Genomic DNA, 24,748 nt, shown 5'->3' with positions numbered 1-24,748 from the left:
CAAAGAAGAAGTCAAACTCTCCCTCTTCGCCGATGACATGATACTCTACATAGAAAACCCAAAAGCCTCCACCCCAAGATTGCTAGAGCTCATACAGCAATTTGGTAGTGTGGCAGGATACAAAATCAATGCCCAGAAATCAATGGCATTTCTATACACTAACAATGAGACTGAAGAAAGAGAAATTAAGGAGTCAATCCCATTTACAATTGCACCCAAAAGCATAAGATACCTAGGAATAAACCTAACCAAAGAGGTGAAGGATCTATACCCTAAAAACTATAGAACACTTCTGAAAGAAATTGAGGAAGACACAAAGAGATGGAAAAATATTCCATGCTCATGGATTGGCAGAATTAATATTGTGAAAATGTCAATGTTACCCAGGGCAATTTACACGTTTAATGCAATCCCTATCAAAATACCATGGACTCTCTTCAGAGAGTTAGAACAAATTATTTTAAGATTTGTGTGGAATCAGAAAGGACCCCGAATAGCCAGGGGAATTTTAAAAAAGAAAACCATATCTGGGGGCATCACAATGCCAGATTTCAGGTTGTACTACAAAGCTGTGGTCATCAAGACAGTGTGGTACTGGCACAAAAACAGACACATAGATCAATGGAACAGAATAGAGAACCCAGAAGTGGACCCTGAAATGTATGGTCATCTAATATTCGATAAAGGAGGAAAGACTATCCATTGGAAGAAAGACAGTCTCTTCAATAAATGGTGCTGGGAAAATTGGACATCCACATGCAGAAGAATGAAACTGGACCACTCTCTTTCACCATACACAAAGATAAACTCAAAATGGATGAGAGATCTAAATGTGAGACAAGAGTCCATCAAAATCCTAGAGGAGAACACAGGCAACACCCTCTTTGAACTCGGCCACAGTAACTTCTTGCAAGATACATCCACGAAGGCAAAAGAAACAAAAGCAAAAATGAACTATTGGGACTTCATCAAGATAAGAAGCTTTTGCACAGCAAAGGATACAGTCAACAAAACTCAAAGACAACCTACAGAATGGGAGAAGATATTTGCAAATGACATATCAGATAAAGGGCTAGTTTCCAAAATCTATAAAGAACTTATTAAACTCATCACCAAAGAAACAAACAATCCAATCATGAAATGGGCAAAAGACATGAAGAGAAATCTCACAGAGGAAGACATGGACATGGTCAACATGCACATGAGAAAATGCTCTGCATCACTTGCCATCAGGGAAATACAAATCAAAACCACAATGAGATACCACCTCACACCAGTGAGAATGGGGAAAATTAACAAGGCAGGAAACGACAAATGTTGGAGAGGATGCGGAGAAATGGGAACCCTCTTACACTGTTGGTGGGAATGTGAACTGGTGCAGCCACTCTGGAAAACTGTGTGGAGGTTCCTCAAAGAGTTAAAAATAGACCTGCCCTACGACCCAGCAATTGCACTGTTGGGGATTTACCCCAAAGATTCAGATGCAATGAAACGTCGGGACACCTGCACCCCGATGTTTCTATCAGCAATGGCCACAATAGCTAAACTGTGGAAGGAGCCTCGGTGTCCATTGAAAGATGAATGGATAAAGAAGATGTGGTTTATGTATACAATGGAATATTCCTCAGCCATTAGAAACGACAAATACCCACCATTTGCTTCAACGTGGATGGAACTGGAGGGTATTATGCTGAGTGAAGTAAGTCAATTGGAGAAGGACAAACAGTGTATGTTCTCATTCATTTGGGGAATATGAATAATAGTGAAAGGGAATATAAAGGAAGGGGAAAAGAAATGTTGGGAAATATCAGGAAGGGAGACAGAACATAAAGACTCCTAACTCGGGGAAATGAACTAGGGGTGGTGGAAGGGGAGGAGGGCGGGTGTTGGAGGGGAATGGGTGACGGGCACTGAGGTGGACACTTGGCGGGATGAGCACTGGGTGTTTTTCTGTATGTTGGTAAATTGAACACCAATAAAAATTAATTAAAAAAAAAAAAACTAATTGGTTGACCGTTTCACCCATTTGATCATACTGGGATGGGGACTTGAGCCACCTAATCAGGGATGGGGAGGAGGATGATGGCGTGTGTGGGCCACTGTGTGGCCCTGGGTGGGCTCGGTGATGGTGGTGGTGGTGGGGTGATATATATAAATAATGCATATGATGAATTTGGGGTAACTTGCTAATGCTGTTCTCCCCCACTTCCTCTCCTTCCTTCATTTCCTTTCCTTTTTAATAGTATCACATTTGCATGTCGCACAAGTATAACAGATGTCTTACTGAAGCTTCTTGGAGTGCCATGATGGTATAGTTTTGTTTTGTTTTGTTTTTTTAAATCAAATTGATTTTTAAGAGAACACATTGTCTAAGTTACTCCCAGGCAGTGGTGGCTACAAAATTTCTATAAGGAATGGGTTCAGAGTGGTAACCTGGTTGCCAGAGTGTGTTGGAAGCTGAGTTTTCATAGCACTTTATATGGGACTGAGAAAATGTCAACTTTCTAAATAAAAAAAGGAGAGGGGTTCTTTTTATGGGGAGGGGAAGTTAAGACACCCAACTGCCCTTTACGTGGCCACTGCTTTCAGGCACTTACTATTTTACTCAGTACATTCTTTCAACAAACATTTAATGAGCATCTACTATGTGTTTCAGATACAGAGGTGATAAAGACTGTTCCTGAGGCCATCACGATCCCAGAGAGACTGAGGGTGAGTTGCACAAATCCTGGGTCCTTTACTCAAAAATCAGTGCCAGGTTAGGTTGTTAGGGGATCCCATTTTCTTCTGGCTAAATAAGTAATACGTACAGGCGTCTGCCAGTTACAGCTTACTGAGTTATACTGAAAAGCGATTTGTTCTCAGTAGCGCATGAGAGCATTAGAGCGTTCCCCGACTTTGAGGGTGGTTGTAAAGATTGCAGACAAGTGGGACCCCTGCCGCTTCACAGCTCAGCGTTTGCTGCTAGGACAGGCTCCGCTTCCACGTGCTCCCTCACCCCGGCCCTCTAAGGGAACCAGGCGGTCTCTGGCTCAGTCAGAGCCCAGCCAGCAGGTCTCTGCTGCAACCACTCTCATCTCTTAAAATGATGAACCCTGGACCAGCTCTTTTTATTTGATCATATGAAAGTTGCTGTCGTCACTCGGTCCTGACCAGAATCGAGGCCTTCACCCTTCAAGTGCGTGCCCCAAGCTGCCTCGCCAAGACATTTACTTCCCAGGGCCCGGCATTTGGGGGCGCAGCTGGAGCCCCGCGCAGGGACCGCACAGCGTCCCACCCACGGCGTCTTAGACCCGAGGAGAGGTCGGTGCGCTCGCGGAGGGGGGCCCCGCCTAGCACGTAGGAGCCACATCCCCCAGGCTGCAGGTTCAGCCCACGGTGGGACGACAGGAGGGTCCCAGAGCGAGCAGCACGGGCCAGGTGTGCCCCACGCACTTAGTCCAGCAGGAGTGGCGGCGGGTGGGGCAAAATAGCGCCAGGGCCTCTGACCGCGGGGGGAGCCCCCTGGGATCCCTCCTGCAGCGAGAGGCGAGGACCTCGTTTGCGCTCTCGGCGGCGCCTGAGCGAGCGAGGACCTCAGCGTCGCACCCCTCCCAGCTCCCTCCCAGCTCCCCCTCCTCGCCCCCTCCCCCCCTCCCAGCTCCCCCGCCCCGCCCCCTCCCTGGGGTGAGCACTTTTCGCCCCGCCCCCGACCGAGGCAGCACGTACTCCAGCTGCACGAATACGGGCTCAGGTTGCTCTCGGCCTCCCCCTCGCTGCCCCCCCTCGTCCCCCGTCCCCACGTGACTCCCTGGAATCTGCCGAGGCTCCGAGGCCCGGGGTCTCCTTTCAGACCGAGCCGAGGAGGGGAAGGAGGCGAGAGAGGCAGAGGACGGCGGGCGTGCGCGTGTGTGGTCCGGGGGGCGCTATTTTGTGCGTTTCCAGCCTCCCAAGCTCTTTCCTCCGTGCGTGTGACAGGCTCCTCCTGCGCTCGCGCAGCCACACCTCAAGCCTGCGGACCAGCCCCGGGCCGGTGGAGCCGCAGCGCCCCCCTGCGCCCGCCCCGGCGTCGCCGGCGGAAGCTGTCGGGCCGCGGCTGCGGGGCGCGGGGGCCTGCGGGGCGCGGGGGCCTGAGGTCGGCGGAGCCGGTGGCCCGCCAGGGGTGGCGGCCCCTCTGGGCTCCTGGCGACCCGCGGTGCCGCCGCAGCGCCGGCGGAGCGTGTCCGGCGAACTTTGCGAGGCGGCTCCAGAGCGGCCCGCGCGGGCCCCGCCCCGCCCCGCCCCGCCGGGGGCTGGAGCCGAGGGTCGGCGCGGCCGGCGGCGGGGACTTTCGGGCGAGTGCGCCGCGGGGGAGCGCGCTCCGGCTCGTCCCCCGGCTCGGCCGCCTTGGCGTCCCGCTTCGCGCGGGGTGAGCGCGCTGTCGCTGTCGCCCGCGCGGGTGAGCCGGGGCCCGCCGGCCCGGTGCCCCCGCCGCTCCCCGGAGCCCCCGCCGCCCCCGCCGCCCCCGCCGCTCCCCGGAGCCCCCGCCGCTCCCCGGCGCAGGTGTCGCGGCGCGATGGGCGCCTTCCGAGCGTGGCTCGGGGTGGCCCTGGCGCTGGCGCAGTGGGCAGCGTCGCCCCAGCACCCCGAAGGTGAGCGGCCCCTCCTCGTCGTGGTCTGCGCGCGAGAGATCCGGTGCCGTGGCCGGGGGGAAGTTCTGGGGGTCGGTGGGCGGCTGGGCGCGGGGCCGGGGCTCCCTGGAGGTGCCCCCCGAAGGCTGTGCCTCCGGGCCCCAGGTCCCAAGCTCGTGTCCGCCCCCCCGGCGTCTCCGAGGTCCGGGCCCCTCCTCGCCCCGGCGGGCAGCGACCACGTGCGGCGGGCGCAGAGCCGACGCCGCCGTCCGGGGCAGGAGCACCCCGGCCCCTCCGAGCGGGAGGCCCGGCCGCCCCGGCCCCAGGGAGCCCCCGTGCGGCGCAGGGAAGACTCCGGAACCAGGGGCTGGGGCGCCTGCTGGGCCGAGGCGGTTCGGGCGCCCCGAGAGGAATGTCTCCGGCACGGAGAGGCGCGAGGCTGCCGCCTCCTCGAGGGCCGTGGCTGCCCGGGGTCGGCCCCACCCTCCACCTCGCCCCCCTCCGGGGCCCCAACCTGGGCTGCAGCCGCGAGCGGGGGCGGCGGGGCCGTCGCGGGGATCGCGCCAGCCGCTGGGCTCCGGCATAGCTGGAATCCACGAGGGAACAGCGTCGGGGTCGAGGATGGGGCCGGCTGCGGGCGCCCAGGAGCCGGGAAAGTCCTTTAGCCGAGTGCTCGCGGGGGGGGGGGGGGGGGGGGGGCAGGCCGGGCCCAGCGTCCGCGCTCTCGGCTCCGCTCCCTGCTCCGTCCGCTGTTCCTCGGGCTGCGGGCGGGAGCTCACCTGCCCGGCGGCTCCGAGCGGCGGGGCGGGCGGGCGGGGCGCCCGGGCCCTGCTGCAGGGGTGAGGCGGCGGGACGGCAGGCAGGGGACAAAGCCCTCCCTTGGATCGACCTCCAGCCCCCAGAGCAGCTGCCTCTTCCTTGCTAGCAGTTTCCCCGGACAGTGGCGCGGCCTTGGAGGTCCACGCACGGTACCGGGACCTTCCGTGGGTGCAGGCGCCGCCTGCCTGCCCCCCTCCCGGGGAAGTCTGAAGTCTGTCAAGTACTTGCCCCGGGAAAAGCACGTCTGGGGCCCGTGCAGCCTTCCTCAGATGGGTGATACCCTGTAGAAATAGGTCTGTGTTGTGTGCGTGCGAGTGTGTGCATACTTAAAAAAATAAAACTTACAGTGCTTGATTATAATGATGAATCAGGTAGGAGAGTTAACCCAGGACACCCCAATCTGAATTTGAGACTTAGAAAAACCATGTTTTCATTCGGTGGTGGCCACGCGGGGACGCGTGCTGTCCCTCCCGGATAGCTCACCGGCGGGCAGTTGGAATGATGCAGTTTTTCTGAGCCAAATCCCTTGAAATGACAAAAGCCATGATTACTAGCAGGGTTCGCTCTTAGGAAGACTAGTTGGTACGACGGGCAAAGTTTAAGAACGTCCAAAGTCTTTTGATGGGGAGGAGGAGGGCAGGATGCCAGGGGTGCTATTCCTTCAAAGATTCTTTGGAAACTTTGCTTCTTACTGTTTCACCCCACCTTCAGGGCATTCTAGAATCATTTCACAGATTGGGTTGATAAATGTCTGAGAGTTTCCATCCAAGTCATAATGGTCCTTATCTAATAATGAATGAATGTGGACATTTATTGAGCACAAGCTATTTGGCTTTTACTATGCCAAGCACTTTACATACATTATCTCTTTTAATTAAATTAATTACATGATATCAGGCCCACAGCCAAAAAATCAGCTGTCATCTGATGAGACCTGTGGTTTGGTTCTGTCAGGGTATTCTTTTTCTCTTAAAAATATGAGCATCGAAGTCAAGGATGGAAAGCTTAAGGATCTTACAGATTTCCTCAAGTTTTTATTATTACTTTTAGCAATGATTTTTAAAAATGGAAAAGAAGCGTTTTCATGTGTGCTTCTCACGGCGTGACGTACACTTTGTTACTTTTGCTGACCAAGCTGTGGCAGTTTGTGTTTTCTTAGTGCTCAGAGAGCATCTCACACATACTTCTAAGTATACCAGTTAATAGTTCTACAATCACATTGATAAAGGTGCAGTCTCAGCATTCTTCATGTACCTGCGTGCTCACTGAGGGCTTCTGATGGCTCCTAATTACTCTTACATCTCCACATCACCTCCTAGTACCCGCGAGGTGCTAGGTCAGATGAATGAGTATTGCCTAATTACAGTCTTGAATTAAGCTAACACTGGCCTCTATGAGAAACTTCTGTATGACCCTGAATGAACCACTTAACTTCTCTGGCCTGTGGTTCTGTCATTTACCAAATGCAGAAGTTGCCTGGCTAGGTGATAGCTTTTGCTGGGCAGCCTGGGTGGCTCAGCGGTTTAGCACCTGCCTTTGGCCCAGGTCGTGGTCCTGGAGACCCGGGATTGAGTCCCATATCAGGCTCCCTGCATGGAGCCTGCTTCTTCCTCTGCCTGTGTCTCTGCCTCTCTCTCTGTGTGTGTCTCTTATGAATAAATAAATGAAATTTTAAAAAATATTTTTGCTAATTATCCAGCATGGGAAAAAAAGATCAACATTTGCTGCCTTATTTGTGGTCAGTTGCAGCTTTCTGGTTCTGAATTTTACTGTAGTTATTAAAAGAAAAATGAAGTTTTACAAGCAAATCACTGGTAATGTTATTTTATACTGTTTTATATTGCCAAGCTGGCAACTCACTATGATTTGAGAACTTAATGAAATCAAGAAGTCACAGAGAAACTTCTAGCAAAGATGACTGCTTTCTGAATCAGACAAGCTTTGCCATGACAGTCTCTGGAGAAGCATGTTTTGAATTTTGTTAACCCATGGAAAATCCACTTGATAGAACGTGGTGGCTTGGAGATAGGGGAGGATTATTGAAGTGGAGGTTGAGAGAAGTGAGTTTGAGTCTGTGTCCTGTAACTCCCCATGTGGCTTAGTCAATCCCACAATCTTCCAGACTTTTCCTATAAATGAGTGCCATTAACAGAATACATTGGAAAAGATCATTTGATAGACAATGTGTTTTACTTATGGGTGGATCAGCATATTTGGTTCCACTCTTGGCTGGAGAGTTCCTTCTGTGTCAGATTTAAACTTCAAAACTCAATGTCAATAAAGAGAAGACATTGGCTAGGGAAAATAGCCTATCTCTTCATTCTTTCACTCCATACATCTTTATTGAGAGCTTATGTGTATGGTTATGTCTGGTAGGGGGAATACAAATGTAAAAAAATCATACTACCTGCCCTGAAGAAGTTTGCATACCCAGTAATTGTTAATATCAGTAAAGTAGAAGTAAGGATGTGTGAACATTGGTCCTTGGTGGGTTTCCCAATATTGAATAATTGTACTTTTACATCTTTTGGCTTTTATAACTACCTGCTAGTGAAAATAAAGAGGTTTCCATTTCTGTTCTCCTCTAGGGATTAGATCCTGCATATACATTGTTTACTGAGGGTGTAGCCATCTGTATTCACTGTTATGGACTTAAGTGGCAATTATCACTCAGCTTCACTCAGACACAGGTAGTCATAAATACCCTCTACCGCATGGCTCAAGAGAAGGGAGGAGAATACCACATAGCAAAGTTGGAGTTGTGTGCCAAATCTTACAATAGTTCGAAAAACAGTTGGCCCATTTTCATTTTAATTACTCTATTAATTGATCTGAATGTTGGTTTACAATAATCAGGATATGAGCTGTGCTGTCCGTTCAGAAAACAATTCTATTTTAACTATTCCATAGTGTACAATCCATATGTTGAATTATAGCACAACATAAAGCTTGAACATTTAAATGCTAACTTGTGGCTACTTGTTCCTAATGAGTCATATTTTTGTGGTACCATGCTCTCCAAATCTCTTCATATCTTATGGCCATATAGACTGCTTTGTCTTTGAACTAATGGGTCTGATGTTTTGCAGCTCTTGGATTTAATTTCTCTTATTTACTCAGTTTACCAGGTATGGTACTATAGTGAATAGTTTCTGGATATGAGTACTATATTCCGTTTTGACTTGAGTCTCTAAATTTTCTTTTTTTTAAATTTCTTTTTTAAATTTTTATTTATTTATGATAGTCACACACACAGAGAGAGAGAGAGAGAGAGAGAGAGAGAGGCAGAGACACAGGCAGAGACACAGGCAGAGGGAGAAGCAGGCTCCATGCACCGGGAGCCCGACGTGGGATTCAATCCCGGGTCTCCAGGATCATGCCCTGGGCCAAAGACAGGCGCTAAACTGCTGCGCCACCCAGGGATCCCTTGACTTGAGTCTCTAGCAGATGCTTGGCTTAACCAAGTGTGTATGTGGTGCCACATTCAATGCTGATTTATTTATGTTCTGGTGGGTTTATAACATCTATCTAACTTTCCAGAAATAGGCTTTGATGTGAGTAGTTGGATATTTCTTTCTTTTTTTAAAAGATTTTATTTATTCATGAGATACAGGGGGAGAAAGAGAGAGAGAGAGAGAGAGAGAGAGAGAGAGATACAGGTAGAGGGAGAAGCGGGCTCCATGCAGGGAGTCTGACGTGGGACTTGATCCCGGGTCTCCAGGATCTGTCCCTGGGCTGAAGGCGGCACTAAACTGCTGAGCCACCTGGGCTGCCCAGTAGTTGGATATTTCTTAGGATACTCCATTCCTTTTGGATCTGGCTTTTGGGAGGCAATGCTATGTAAGAGGGTAGTAAAATGATTTGAAGATGGTCTTATTTTAAAGGTTAAATTTTGTTTATTCTAAAGTTTAAATTGTGCTAAATTGTACCTCAGTCATGATCTTTATGTTTATTTTGTAGAAATCAGAAGTAATGAAATAGGTCCATTTGAGTATTTTAGAAATTGAATTTTGTTGATATATATTTATTTGAGCTTTATATGATTATTTTATGTATGTATACATATATCCTATATGATTTTATATGTATATATTTATATATATGCATACATATCTCTCTTATGACATACCATAGACTGAAATACTAAGTCTTTATTTCTTGAAGAGACATAAGTGAGTTAAGAAGAATTTTCTCCCTAGGTTTTATCTCAGGCTATTCTTGTCTAAATGTCAAGGGCACAAAAGTCATTCCAATAAATTTGGGCATAGAGATCTTTGATTCAGACCCCAAATGTAAATAGCTATCTCATCTCTGAAGATTGTTCGTAATTCCATTTTTGGTGGATAAGGCAGACTGGCGCCTTCCTGAAACGTTAATATTTTTGAGACTTCACGAATGATCTGTTGAAGGCCAAGCACTATAGTAAAATGTGTCCTTCCCTCTTTGGACACCGAGTGTAGTCTATTGTCAAGATGTGCTTCTGCCTTGGTGTGTGTATGCTATTCCAGTCTGTTTTGTAGGTTCAGTTTCTGAGAGAGTAGATGTTAGCACACTACCCACATGTTTCTACGTTAAAAAAAAATCTTTGTGCTGTTCAAAGATTGGTTGAGAATTAGAATTGCGATTTTACATTGTTTTCAAATATAACACTTGGAAAGATTTATTTTATGGTATGCTAGTTATTCAGAAAATATAGGTGTCCCATTCACATTTAACCTTCTTTTCCATTTTGAAGCAAATCATCTGTTGTTTTTTATTTGGTGCTTAATGAATGGAAAATATAAAGATGTATCAGTTCACAACCAGCCCATTAGAAAGAAAAATTGAGTGAAAAGAGGGTGAAAAGAGTGTTGGAGTTCAAGAGCTCGGTAGACAAGTTCTTTTCAATAACTACAGTCAGGCAGCCCTGGTGGCCTAGCAGTCTAGCGCTGCCTGGGGTGTGGTTCTGGAGACCCGGGATCGAGTCCCACGTCAGGCTCCCTACATGGAGCTTGCTTCTCCCTCTGCCTGTGTCTCTGCCTCTCTCTCTTTCTGTGTCTGTCATAAATAAATAAAAACATCTTTAAAAAAATAATTAAAAAATAATTTAAAAAATAACTACAGCCTGCACTGCTCTCTGTAAAATGTGATATTCCTAAAGAGGAACATACTGTGTGAAATAGTTAATCACTCAGATACCTAAGTGGATGCCTACTATGTGAAGAGTTAGGGAAGCCAAAGTAGAAGCAGCTCCTCTCCCAAGAGTATGTATATACACTGTAGCAGGGTAGATGCGAGTGGTTCTACAAGAACACAAGAATGAATTCACAAACAGATGATGCAGGCACTGAGTGCTATGAGGGCAAAGAGGAGAGAGCATAATCCTGTGGGCTGGCAAACCTCATGAAGGAGATGGGATCAAATTTAAGGAACTTGAATAGACCCAGTGTGTCTCCTGCAGAAAACCAGAATGAGCGAAGGCATGGAGATACGGGAGTGTTACCACCAGATCCTAAGTTGGCCTCTTGGGTTGGACTGGAGAATTTGTGTAGGCAAAGAGTGGCAGAGAAGCCTGGATAAATAAATTGGGATTCCATTAGGGAGGTGTTGCTGATTTATCATGTAGAAAAATACGCACTGTATACATAACATGCCATTATAAATACATTTATTTTAAAATTCATAAATTTAAATTTATTTATTTAAAATAAATAAGTTTTAATGATGCTTTCCCTCATGTGTATCCAAGAAGTGTTGTTGTGTTGTACAGGGTTATTTCCCCGGGGGCAGAATGCTCACACTTTTAAGATTTTGGAAAAAGCTCAATTTGCTTACTCTGATGCATGTAGATGGAGTTTTAGCCCAAGTCTGCTGGCTATCTTGCATTCCTTTTAATTCTTGTTTTGTTTTTCCCTACAGGTGCTTGTGTCTACCAGGGTTCCTTGTTGGCGGTAGGTCATTCTTCATCTATTTGGTTTAATTCTTTCAAATGTAAAATGCTTGATTGAGGTTGCAGAGTGAGTGAGTGACCCTATCGTTGTAAAATATGTTTATTTTTCCTTCACAGTTTGAGGATTATCCCTCGTCTTGGCACAATCATGTTCAATTACTTTATACCTTTTCCAGAGTGAATTAGTTCCATTTGAATACTTAGGTATTGGAAAAGAAGTTCAAACACCCAACACAATTTGCATTCCATGGTTTCCCTTTGCGTTCTTTCAATCAGAGAGAAAATTAGATCCCATTCTCTTGCCAGATATGAACTAGGGCACACTTTGTTCATTTTCTCATTGCATTTGCTTCTTCCTTTGAACCCCCTCTCCAAAAAGAGGTACACTTATTAAATTGAGTACAATGTGGAGGATTCCAAATAACAAGCAAATTAACTATCTCTGAACTTTTGCCTCGTAGGGTAGAATTGATTTTGAATTTAATGTCATGATGACTTGGGGGAAAAGCTGATGCAAGTCTTATGCATTTCTTTTCATTAATAATGTACTGTGGTGCATAACAGTGTGTTAAAGCCTTATTGAAGACTGTCTACACTCCATCAACTCTAATAAATGGTGGGACAAGTCATTCTTCACCACTTTTTTATTTTGGTTTAATAAATGCTATATTAAAAACAGGACTGAAATGGTTGGAGAGGGTTTGCTCCTTTATATCACAACTTGCTATTGACGTGTGCGATATTAATAAGTCATCTTGGATTATCCTCGTGGTGTTGAAATAGATGAGGAATATCTGAAATATCCAACAGTCTGGATAATGGTAGATGTTCACAGTAATATTCTTGATTCTGAACTTTATGTAATATAGTTACTGCTCTGAAGATTTATGTTTTTTCCCCTTCATATTTTTCTATTAAAGAATCAGGAGAAAGCCAGTTCCTTTTTCTTTCTCATTCTGTGCCCTTCAGAGCCTACTTTTCCTTGTGTTTCTTCTTTAATACATTTTCTGAATCATCTAAAAATTGAAGGGCTTTAAAATACATCACCGGTTTGGGGGAACAGTAGTAGATATTATAGACAAGTCAGCTATCCATGTTAATACAAAGAGAATTGCTTACTGTATACAGTGCTTCATAATTTAAAAATATTTTTTCATAGCTATTGATCTATTTGATACAATACACTAGTGAAATAAGCAGATCAGGTATTATTTTATACTCTCCTTTCTCCCTCTCTTTAATGAAGAACCAAAGATGTGACAGATTTTAAGAGATTTGCTAAAGGTAAATTGACCATTAAGAGATTGAACAGAATAAGCCTACCTGTCTTCCTTCTGTTGTTCCCCCTGGATCTGAAGGAAAGGGGCTAGCCTATCTTCTATATTTGATGTTGCTCTGTGTTATTGTGCTTCCGAATATGAAAGCATCAATTACTTGGAGAGGGCAGTGCCATCAAGTTCAAGGAGAGACTGTCTTGTCAATTTGAACCTAACAGGTGATCGTGCTATCTTGGATTCCATGCTCTGGCTCCTTCCAGGACTATGGCTGCTAAGGTCTAGTAGGCTGTGCTGTGGTGCACCAGCACACTCCTGTTTCCCACCATTTGGCTTCTTTGCTTACCAAGATTCAGTTCTGTGTGTTCTTAAACCTCCCCAAGCCTGATGTATTTATTATTGTAGGTATGTAATTCAGTTAGAAAGACAATACGTCTATTACAATGATAACGGTTCTTATTTAACAAATGTTTATGCAGTAGCAACTGTGGCCAAGTGTGGAATTCTCCACGCCATGCATCAGTGAACAAATACACAAAATCCTCGCTTTTGTGAAGCTTGAGTTCTAATGAGTAATATATATATATATATATAGAAGTCAGATAAGTGCAACAGAGGAAAACAATAGGGGAGTAGGGAGATGGAAGATACTGAATAGAAGATGAGGGTGGCTACCACAAATAGGGTGATAGGGACGGCCTCCTTGAGAAAGGGACATTTGAGCAGCGACCTGCAGACAGCCATTATAAAGAGCTAGTCTCCCTGGATATCCAGGGAAATAGAATTCCAGAGAAGGGGAGAGCAGTGGTCAAGTCTGAAGCAGGCTTGCTTAGCCATTTGAAGAAGTGTGTGGTGGTCAGAGCGGCTGGAGTTCATGACCAGGGGCAGGATGAGGTCAGAGAGGTGGGCCAGAGCCTTGTATAGGCTTTAGCTTGTCCTCTCGGTAAGGTGGAGAGCCACTGGAGGAGCTGCAGCAGAGGAGTGACAAAATCTGACTTATAGTTTAATTAAACTGCTGGAATGTGAATGTGAAAAGAAATCATGTTCTTGTTTCTAAGGAAACTATGGCGAATACTTTAAAAAGACCCCGTAGAGGTGAGTCACTAAAAATTTGCTGTCAAATTAAGTATAGGAGAAACAACTATAAAAGATTGGGGAAAAACACAAAATTCCAGAGAGATTCTGCATTCAGATTTATTTGCAACCATTTTAAGTTTTTTTTCCATTTTAAGGGACTTCAAACTGGAAATAGTAGATGATGTATTGTGGGCATAGTTAATTGTCTGCATAATTAATTGCTGTTCTCTCTCCACCTGATCTGGTCTTGGAGAAAGGCATTGCCCCTACATCAGTGAAATTGAATGAATGTGCATTTTTGTATTTTGAATTAAAATAAAGAGCTTAAGAACATTTATATACTGTTCTGGGATTTTCTGACTAAAGAGCTCTTTAGGTGAGAGGGATTCTATGGTTAAGAGGTTTCACAGCTGGGAGCTGGCTCTGAGGATGGTGGTGTGATGTCCCTGTACTAAACCCTGTACTACTCTCACACATTTTAGAGCTAGGAGTGACTTCAGAGATCATGTAGTTCGAATTCTCCATATTATAGGTGAGAAAACTAGGGCAAGGGTTATGAAGTTCTTGAACTTAATCCATTTCTCTGGTGAGTAACCAGAAAAGGAGAGTGGGTCTGGATGAAAACAGCAAAGCAACAGCTTTACCCAGAAGAATTCCACAAAATGTATCTAGCAGATGAGATCACAGATCTCGGTACTGGTTGCAGATTGCTAACTCTCCTCCTGCCTTGTGAGGATTTCTCCCACTGACACCTCTCCAGTCTTATCCCTTGTTGCCTGGGAAGCTGTCAGATATAGTGGAGGATCCATGATGCTTGTTCACTTGACAGACTTCGTTTTGATTCTTCCTCCTCCACTACAAACCAGCTCTGTGACCTAGAGCAAGTTACGTACATCTTCTTGAATCTCTATCAGTGCCTGTGTGGAATGGGGATAAAAGCCTCTCCTGAGGGGTTTACATACAGTAAAGCCGATAACGTGGCGAGGATACTCAGGTGCAGTGCCAGGCATGTGCTTTTCTGCTACAACAAAATTTCTCTTTACCAACAAAGAAGGACAAGAGGAAGGGAACAGTTACTAAGCACCTATGTATTTCATACTGTCAACAATCCCAGGAAATAGGTGTTGTCTTTACAGATAAGGAAACTGAGGCTCAAGAAGTCTAAGTCACTTGTCCAGAAATTATATAGGTGGTCACTGCTAGAGCATTCAAACCTGGTTCTGACTCTAGAGCTGTTTCACTGAGCAGCTTGTTTCTCTCAGCCAAGCCAGTCTGCCTGTTGTCTCTGAACACAACTGGCTTAGTTCACCTTTAGTTCTATATGCCCATCCCCTCTCTGCTGCAGTTGTCTCTGCCAGTCTCCATCCTGACCTCCACAAAAGCCAGCTGTCCCTGGGTAACCCCTACCCATTTAACTGAATCTCTCCTACAGTAGTGTGTACTAGATCCACCACATGATGCAAGAAATGTTTGGAGGGGGTCATGGTCATTCCATCTTAAATAAACACACACACATACGCACACATACACACACAGGAAGGTCCTATACCTTGAGAAACACTATACTATTTTGGGGTGTGTTTCTTACCGCACAATACCCCTGGACCCACAGAACTTTCCCTAAAGTCAGCCCTTGTGAAAGAAAGAACATGACTGCCGTGTTAAATCAGGAATCTATCAGGAGGAAGCCACCTGGTCTTATGTTTAACTGTGACAGGGGCATTGAGTGTGAGCAGAAAAATAAAATTTTTATTTCAATATTTTTACTTCTGTTCTTTTCCAGCTATATTGAGTAAAAAGAATTTAACTTTCTTTTGGCATCACCACAGGTAAACAATTCTGCTATATCAGGTTTTCCCTAGGGATGGAGAGTTGTACTCTTGACCTCAGTTTTTTGACCTCAGTTTTTACATCTGTAAAATGGAGATTAACTATTTACTTCACAGCCTTATTGTAAAAGTTAAAGGAGATCACCATGAAGCGCTTAGCTCTGTGCTTGTGACTTACAACACTCAGTGAAGGTTAGCTGCTATATTTGTTGCCAAAAGCATTTGTGATTGGAAGAGTGGCACAAAGCTGTTCTTCTTCCCTTGATCAAAAGCGTTAAGTGTTGAAATTTTCCTGCTTGGAATACTTTTGCTCACAAATGCTTGACAAAGTAAATTATGTGACACTAAATTTCGACACATTCGAAAGAAAAAAAATTCAGGGATAATTAAAAATGTAGAGTGTTTACTTCACAGCTATTTGGTGTGACACAATAGAAAGATCTAGGCTTCGGAGTTTGAAACCTACTACTGCCACATACCTGCTGTGTGGCCCCAAGTATGATATTTTTTACAGCTGAGACTCAGTTTCATCCTCTACATAATGAGGATTGTAGTCCTCCCAGGGTTGATGTGAGAATTAACCGAACACATGCTTGGGAAAGAACCCAGAACTGTGGTTGGTAAGAAACTGGTGCATACAGTATCTAGGTGGCAAAAAATGTCGGAGTGGAAATGACTGAGTGATAGAGGCCAGGGTGTCTTGTTTTGGGTCCTGGCTCTGTAATTACTAGCTATGTAGCATTGAGTGAGTCACTTGAATGAAATGGGCTCTGTTTCTAAATTTATAAAATGAGAACGTTTGATCCTCTCCAAGATTCCTTAGCTCAGTGCTATTCAATACAAGTTTCCTTGTGGATGGCTATGTTCCATGGATACACTGTCCAATATGGCAGCCATGAACCACATGTGGTTATGGAGTGCTTGAAATGTGGCTGGTGACCCCAGGGGACTAAGTTTTAAATTTTTCTTAAGGTAAATTAATTAAAAAAATATAGATCGCCTCATACGGCTTGTGGCTACTCTACTCTACCATGCAGCTTTAGAGCCTTACAGTTCTTAACATCTGTAGCACTTAAGCTTGAATTATAGTCCCACGTGTGGTTCTCACCCCAGGTGAAGCCTCCCTGTAGTGTTGTTAGTTGTGGAGAGGGTCACAAGAAATTTGTTACCATATCTGAGGTTGTTCTTTGTTTATGTAATTTGAGCAGTTTTAAGTCATCTTATTGAGATCACTACTCTCCCCATTTTGCTTGATATGCTTTCTGGAATGAAAGGAGCAGAGATACAGCTGAGCCCTTGCCTGCAATCTGTCTTTACATATTCCATTAAAAATCTGTTTTCAGCTTTGTTGAGGTATAATTGGCCCATGAAAATTGTATGTGTTTTAGATGTACTACTTAATGATATAGATAGATCGATAGATAGATCGATCGATAGATACAGACATATATATATTGTGAAAAAATCACCACAATCATGTTAATTAACTTATCTGTCACCTCACTTAGTTACCATTTTTTTTTTACTTTCTTGGTGGTGGTGAGAACACTTATTATCTACCTCCTGGCATGAGCACTGGGTGTTATATACAACTGATCAATCACTAAATTCTACACCTGAAACCAGTACTACACAATATGTTAAATAATTGGAATTTAAATAAAAACTTGAAACTGATATATATATCTCCATCCTCTAAGCAAATTTCAAGTATATCATACAGTATTACTCACTGTTGTCACATTGTTGTGCATTAGATCTGCAGAATTTGTTAATCTTGCTTAACTTGCTAATTGCCCCAGCCCATGGGCACCACCATTTTCCCCTCTACTCTGTGAGTATGACCATTTTAGATTCCTCATATAAGGGAGATTGTGCAATATTTGTCTTTCTGCATCTGACTTAACTTCACTTAGCATAACGTTCTCCAGGTCCACCCATGGCGTTGCAAATAGCAGGATTTCCTACTAATTTAAAGCTAAACAATATTTTACTGGATACGTATACCACCTTTTCTTTACCCATTTACCAGTTGATGGATATTTAGGTTGTTTCTATATGTTGGCCGTTATGAATAATGCTGAAATAAACATAGAGGTGAAGATATCTCTTCAAGATCCTGATTTCATTTCCTTGGCTATATATCCAGAAGTAGCATTGCTGGACCATCAGGTAGCTCTATTTTAAATTTTTTTCAGGAAGCTCCATTCTGTTTTCTGTAATGGTTGTACCAATTTGTATTCTCACCAACGGTGTACAAGGATTCCCTTTTTCTTTTTTTTAAATATTTTATTTATTTATTTATTCATATTTATTTATTTATGAGAGACAGAGAGAGAGAGAGACAGAGACACAGGCAGAGGGAGAAGCAGGCTCCATGCAGGAAGCCCGATGTGGGACTCGATCCTGGGACTCCAGCATCGCTCCCTGAGTCAAAGGCAATCATTCAACCACTGAGCCTCCCAGGCACCCTAAGGATTCCCTTTTTCCCACGTACTTGTCAACACCTGTAATCTTTTGTCTTTTTGATAATAACTATCTTAACAGATACGAGATAATGGGATAATATCTCATTGAGGTTTTTAATTTGTATCCAGTAAAATTTTTACAAAATATTTTTGGTGTTTTGTCAAAGTCTGATCTACTTGGAGTGTTATCCACTGTTTATACAATGGCAGAGAAACATTGAGAACTTTGGGTCTAATATGTAGGCCTTGTTTATTAAGGCTAAGAAGTAAGAAAGATAAAGGAAGACAATTCGAGCTCTTTAGTGCTAGTCACCCTTTTAAAAGATGAGTGTGCTATATAGCATTACTTTCTTTTATTTGAAACTATAACATGAGAGATGGTCCCATAGAAATGAAAATGTCTCAGACTTGCATTTGTGCTGGTTATTTATCAACATGCTTAAGAGATTTTATGTTGAAGAAAAATGAAAATTTGGAAGCTTACCCTATTGAGTGCTCAGAGTCCCCCTAAACTTTTAGTGAATCTCAGCCAGTGGCTACTATTAGACACTCTGAACTTTGTAGCAGTCAGGGGGAATACTTGGCATCCTGTGGATATACTCAGAGGGGAAGTAATAAAAGCAGCCATTCCTTAATTTCCCTTAAGAGTACTACTGGGTATTGTAGGATATTGTTGTTTTTTGTTATAGCTTAACAAGAATTCAGCATTTTTAAGTGCCTCTAGTCCATCTTCATTTATTATTATTTTTTTAAAGATATATATATAGAGGGGGGGGGCAGAGACACAGGAGGAGGGAGAAGCAGGCTCCATGCCGGGAGCCTGATGCAGGACTCGATCCTGGGACTAAGGCAGGTGCCAAACCGCTGAGCCACCCAGGGATGCCCATCTTCATTTATTTTAAAATACTGAGCAATATGGTTTTTTTTATAATACATTTATTTTTTATTGGTGTTCAATTTACCAACATACAGAATAACACCCAGTGCTCATCCCGTCAAGTGCCCCCCTCAGTGCCCGTCACCCAGTAACCCCCACCCCCTGCCCTCCTCCCCTTCCACCACCCCTAGTTAGTTTCCCAGAGTTAGGAGTCTTTATGTTCTGTCTCCCTTTCTGATATTTCCCACACATTTCTTCTCCCTTCCCTTATATTCCCTTTCACTATTATCTATATTCCCCAAATGAATGAGAACATACACTGTTTGTCCTTCTCCGATTGACTTACTTCACTCAGCTTAACACCCTCCAGTTCCATCCACGTTGAAGCAAATGGTGGGTATTTGTCGTTTCTAATGGCTGAGGAATATTCCATTGTATACAGAGACCACATCTTCTTTATCCATTCATCTTTCGATGGACACCGAGGCTCCTTCCACAGTTTGGCTATTGTGGACATTGCTGCTAGAAACATCGGGGTGCAGGTGTCTTGGCGTTTCATTGCATCTGAATCTTTGGGGTGAGCAATATGTTTTTAAGCGAGAAAGCTACTCTTGTTAAAATGTACTTATTCTGGGATAAAAGCTTAATTTTTTTTTTGCAGAAAACCGGTAGCACATCATCACTGTGCTGGGCGCTGCGATAAATTTCCTTTAACTGAAGGTATTCAAGACCAGACAGTCAGCATCAGAAATGAGAGTGTTGGCTGGGTCTAGATGACTGCCAATTTGGGGTCTTGCTTAGATGGATTGAAGGTGAGAGTTATGCATTTCTGCTTAAAGAAGTTCTTAGGGTGAGGAAACCAGACTCCAGTGTCCAGTGAAGGCTTTCTTACTGTGCATTTCTTTAGGATAGGGAGGGATTGTGTACCTTTTGGTCCCAGGTGGTGAGCATTGGGCTCTAGGTGCTTCGGATGATTCTTTTGCCTTGCTGGGTTTTTATAAACTGTCCCTTGTAATCAGATGTGCTAGTTTCCTATTTGGAAATTGATTTCTTCTTAAAATATTGTGTGAGAGGAATAATATGAGAGGCTTTGTACTTTTATTGGTGAATAATCCATATGCATTTTCAGCCTTATTCATATTCTTGTGGTAGGAACAGATGTTTTAAATTAACCAACACATTTCCTATGCTTTGTTTTGAATTTAGAAGACACAGCTGAATTTAGCAGCCATATTAATTTGTTCAAACTATGCTATATGTGATTATATATCTCAATTTTCTGGTTGGATCATACACTCACCCCACCTTTTATTTTTTAAGTTTTTACCATTTCTGTTCTAAATTTTTTATTTAAAGATTTTATTTATTTATTCATGAGAGGCACAGAGAGAAAGAGGCAGAGACACAGGCAGAGGGAGGAGCAGGCTCCACGGAGGGAGCCTGACGTGGGACTTGATCCGGGTCTCTAGGATCACACCCTGGGCTGAAGGCGGCACTAAGCTGCTGGGCCACTGGGGCTGCCCATTTCTGTTCTAAATTGCCTGATGACCTAATACCTCATTTTGTTTTTCTTTCTCCATTTGTCTTTTTATACGTACCAAATATATACATATACGTGTTTATTTTATACACAGTACATTTATGTATGCATATATACATATCCTCTAGGAAAGAACTATCACTCATGATACCTTATGGTATTATCTTGTCATAATTTGCTTACTTTTTAGAGCCCTCTGCTTACTAAGGGAAAAGAATGTATATAAATATCAAATGACAATTATGAGTTAAGCCAGCTTATGTTTTTTGGTATTTGAATGGCAAATGTCTAAAGAAAAATTGGCTTTAAAAATTTTGTATGGGATCCCTGGGTGACTTAGCGGTTTAGCCCTTGTCTTCGGCCCAGGGCGTGATCCTGGGGTCCTGGGATCAAGTCCCGCATTGGGCTCCCTGCGTTGGAGCCTGCTTCTTCCTCTGCCTGTGTCTCTGTCTCTCTCTGTGTCTCTCATGAATAAATAAATAAAATCTTAAAAAAAAATAAAAATTTCATATAAAAAATAAAAATAAAAATTTTGTATGGATGGCATTTTGCTTCTGTGAGAGGAAAGGACACTTAGATATAAAAATGGTACAAGATAATTTTGTTAAAAATTATGTAAAATAAGTGCACTGCCTCTGGTATGCCAGCTAAGTTCTTTTTTAGCAATGATTTCTTAGGCTCCCAGAGTTTATAAACTAAATGAAAGGAAGGAGGAAAGGGAAAAGCTTTCACAGTAAGAATGTTTATTGTTATACCCAGGAGACCCTTGAGTTTGGGCCATGACCTGTGAGTTCTTTCCTGACAGCTCCCAAGATTGGTTATTTATTAAATTTATGTCATTCCTTTCTTCCAAAGGGAAATTGAATGGTGGGGGAGCAGTTAGGGGAAAAAGTTGTCTGCATTGGAGAGCAGATTTTGTAGTTCTTTATACCTCACATTCCTGAAATGGTTTTGTAATAGTGAACAAGAGAGAATTATTAATAGAAATAGATAGTTATTCTTTGGTGATCTTACTATGCCGAGTTTCCCTGTAATCCAGAGGGAACTTGGTCTAAGAGATGAAAGAACAGAAATAGAAGGAATCCTAACCTGCAATTAAGGAAGAGAAGAAATTTCTTTCTCTCATATTTGTCATCAGTATATATAATAGGAGTGATCCAACTGGATTCCAGATATTGATCAACTTCCATGTGTACAAGACCTGAGTTATGTCCCTAGGGCCTGTAGTAGCAGACTCTAGGTTGCCTGCTCACTAGCTCTTTTTCTCCTCTTCTCTATTGGCAATCCTTTTTTTTCCCCCAGTCCCCACCCCTTCCCCACAAGACTTGTGTAAATCCTTACAACTGTAAGCAACTTAGGAAGTATATATTCCCCTGCCAGCAGGAGTGAGTTTATGGCCTAATTGTGGCCAATATGCATGGAAGTCTGCTAAGTTTTTGGTGCTTGAAAGAACCTCATAGGTAGCACTTCTCTCCTCCCCAGTTCTGAACTAGTTGAGAAATAAAGAATAAATTTAGACCTGAAAACATCACCTTTTTATTTTTTAATCAGTGAAGCTAGGGTGGCAGATATATCTTTGATTTTTTTTCTTAAATGGGCTCACTGATTCTGAACCCCCAGATTCCAGTAGACTTATGCATTCAGAACTTTACTGAAGCAGTTTTCCCATATAGGAAGGCTGCTCAGTAAGAATTCCTGTTGGGAGAAGCAGAGGAAAACTTAAGTTTTTGGATGAAAGTTTTGCTCTCTAGAAGAGGAAGAGAGACAAAACTGAGTTAAGCCTGTACTCTTTTAAACTTACCAGTTAGATAAATCATACCACCTTCCCAAGCATAAGAAAGCACTAGAGTTGTATGTTGATACCCCTACACAGGAAGGAACCCTCAGGAGAAAGACTTCTCCATTAATGGGAGACTTTAAAACTTAGTCTTTGAACATTGGCTGGTGAGTATGCAGTCTCTGGAGCCACTGCAACTATTAGGCTGCTCAGCCAACACACGCAGGTGGATGGCAGAGAAAGGCGGAAAGAGTTTGGTTTCTTTCTTTTTTTTTTTTAAATATTTTATTTATTTATTCATGAGAGACACACAGAGAGAGAGAGAGAGAGAGGCAGAGGCTCAGGCAGAGAGAGAGAGAGAGAGAGAGAGAGAGAGAGAGGCAGAAGCTCAGGCAGAGGGAGAAGCAGGTTCTATGCAGAGAGCCCGATGCAGAACTCGATCCCAGGTCTCTAGGATCACGCCCTGGGCTGAAGGTGGCGCTAAACCACTGAGCCACCCGGTCTGCCCAGAGTTTGGTTTCTTGAGGAGTTGGGTTGTGGATCTGCCAATGTAACCAGCACAGGAACTGACTTTCCTGGGGGATTGTTATATGAGTCTAGAAATTCTCTAATTGTTTAAACCAGAATAAATAGGATTTTCATTACTGTTGCCCAAATCATTCTTTCCCACACCCTGCCATCAAATAGTGAACTCAGGTCATAGCACTTTGGGTTAAGTAGTTGGTAAAGGGGCCAGCCACATGGTAAGGGGATGGGTTCTAGATTCAGAGTTCTGAGTTTCAGTCTGAGCTCTTCACTGCTGTTTGACCCTGGACGAGCTACTCACCTCATCAGTAAAATGGGGGTAATAGTTTTGTGTATGTAAATAGAGCTGCTGCAAAGTTAAATGGGATAATATGTGAAAGTACCTGGGACATAGTAAGTAATAAGTATGTGTTAGCTGTTGAGAGAATATTGTTATTCCTGGTGTAAACCACTTTTGATCTGGGCCTTAAAATGTGGGTCAGTTTAGAACAGGAAGACATGAGGGAAAAGCTCTTAAGATAGAGGATCAGTATGAGGAAAAACATGAGTGGCAAAGGTAGTCCGTTTGACTGACATGTGAGAAGTGTGGGATGAAAAAGAGAAAATAGAGGCAGACACACTGGCAAACGGAGGAGGCTCTCTGTGGGGAGCCAGAAGCAGGACTCGATCCCAGGACCCAGAGATTAAGTCCTGAGCTGAAGGCAGATGCTCAACCACTGAGCCACCCAGGTGTCCCCAGAGGAAGGCCTTTTAAACTCCAGATCAAGTAGGGCCCTGGAATAAGGCATTTGGATTACATTCTGTAGGCAGTTGGGGACGCTTTGAAATGGAAATCATTTGCCCTTAAATTCTAACTCTTACTACAATCTGATCAGTGTGTTGTTGGAAGTGCTTTCCTCTCCTGTGTTCCTCCCTCTTCTCATTTTCACCAGGGTCCTCATATTGTTGCTGTAGAGCTTTGGAGAGGGCTTGAGGGGTTCCATGTAACTAATCATCATTGCTGAAAAGGAAAGATCAGTCTGCAGACATATTCGAACAGTGAGGCAGTACTGTTAGGTTCATCATTAGTTCAGCAGAAATGGCTTCATCTGGCATTATGTCAAGTGGAACTCCCTATTAATAGGCATTGATCCACTCCTTTAGTATCAGTGTTCATAATGATGCCCCCTGAGGTGGTGGTATAATTGTTTCCCTTCCCCTTTAACCTAATTGGCATTTCTCATTTCTTCTTCATAATTTGTAAAGATTATGTTCTGGATAGTATTAGGATAAAGTATTTTATTGAATTAAATTTTTTTTTTGGATTAAATTTTTTTTTAAATGGAAACCTGGTTATTTGATATATCCTACCCCAGATTTTGAAGAGTATAGTTTTTCTCTCATGCTGGACAACAGAAGCTTATTATCTTTTTTGTTTGCTTTTAGAATTTTATCAGATTTATCAATTTTACATTTAAAATGTGTTTTTAAATATGATATTGTGTATCAGCTATACTTGAATAATAAAAATAAAAAGATTTTTTTAAAAATGTGTTTTTTAGAAGAAAGATCAAGTATGGGAAGATACTTTAAGGAATAGAAGGACCTCTTGAAAAACATGAACTGCCAGAAAAGATTCTTAATAGTTTGAGGATTTAGGAGGAGAAGAGAGGAAGATTTTATGGAAATAAGATAATTCAAGCGCATATAAAAGGAGACAAACTCATGTTAATGGTTGCTTTGGTTACCACATTAGTAGAATGGGTGAAGGTGTTGAAGAAAAAAAGTCTTTTTATATTTCTTACTCTGTTTCACTGATGACTTGGAGGAAAAACCTCAGTAATAACAGGAGATAAATATATAGCGTAATAAAAGAAATACTGTGAGCATCAAGGCATGTGTATTCCTGTGATATGGTTTTATACAAACTTATTAAGGTTAAGGATACTTACTCAGCAAGGGAGATAGTATCTTTAAAACTAAGAATTCTATTTTTTTGGGGAAGGTACTAGAAATAAATTATTGAGTTAGGAAGAAAACCATTAAAAAAAACCCCATCAATAGT

At 43.4% G+C, this 24,748-nt stretch overlaps 1 protein-coding gene across 1 annotated transcript in view; it reads left to right on the top strand.

Moving 5' to 3' along the window:
• The first annotated feature begins 3,840 nt into the window (after positions 1-3,840).
• The window catches only part of FRAS1 (Fraser extracellular matrix complex subunit 1), a 420,760-nt gene continuing 399,852 nt past the window's right edge, over positions 3,841-24,748 (top strand). The window contains exons 1-2 of the mRNA XM_072745521.1: positions 3,841-4,610; positions 11,307-11,338. Of these exons, the coding sequence (XP_072601622.1) occupies positions 4,535-4,610; positions 11,307-11,338 (108 nt within the window). The 5' untranslated portion in view covers positions 3,841-4,534. The remainder of the gene's footprint in view (positions 4,611-11,306; positions 11,339-24,748) is intronic.

The sequence above is a fragment of the Vulpes vulpes genome, unplaced genomic scaffold, assembly GCF_048418805.1.
Source record: "Vulpes vulpes isolate BD-2025 unplaced genomic scaffold, VulVul3 u000000899, whole genome shotgun sequence".
In the NCBI taxonomy this organism is placed as follows: domain Eukaryota; kingdom Metazoa; phylum Chordata; class Mammalia; order Carnivora; family Canidae; genus Vulpes; species Vulpes vulpes.
This window is presented reverse-complemented; position numbering and strand designations above follow the sequence as displayed.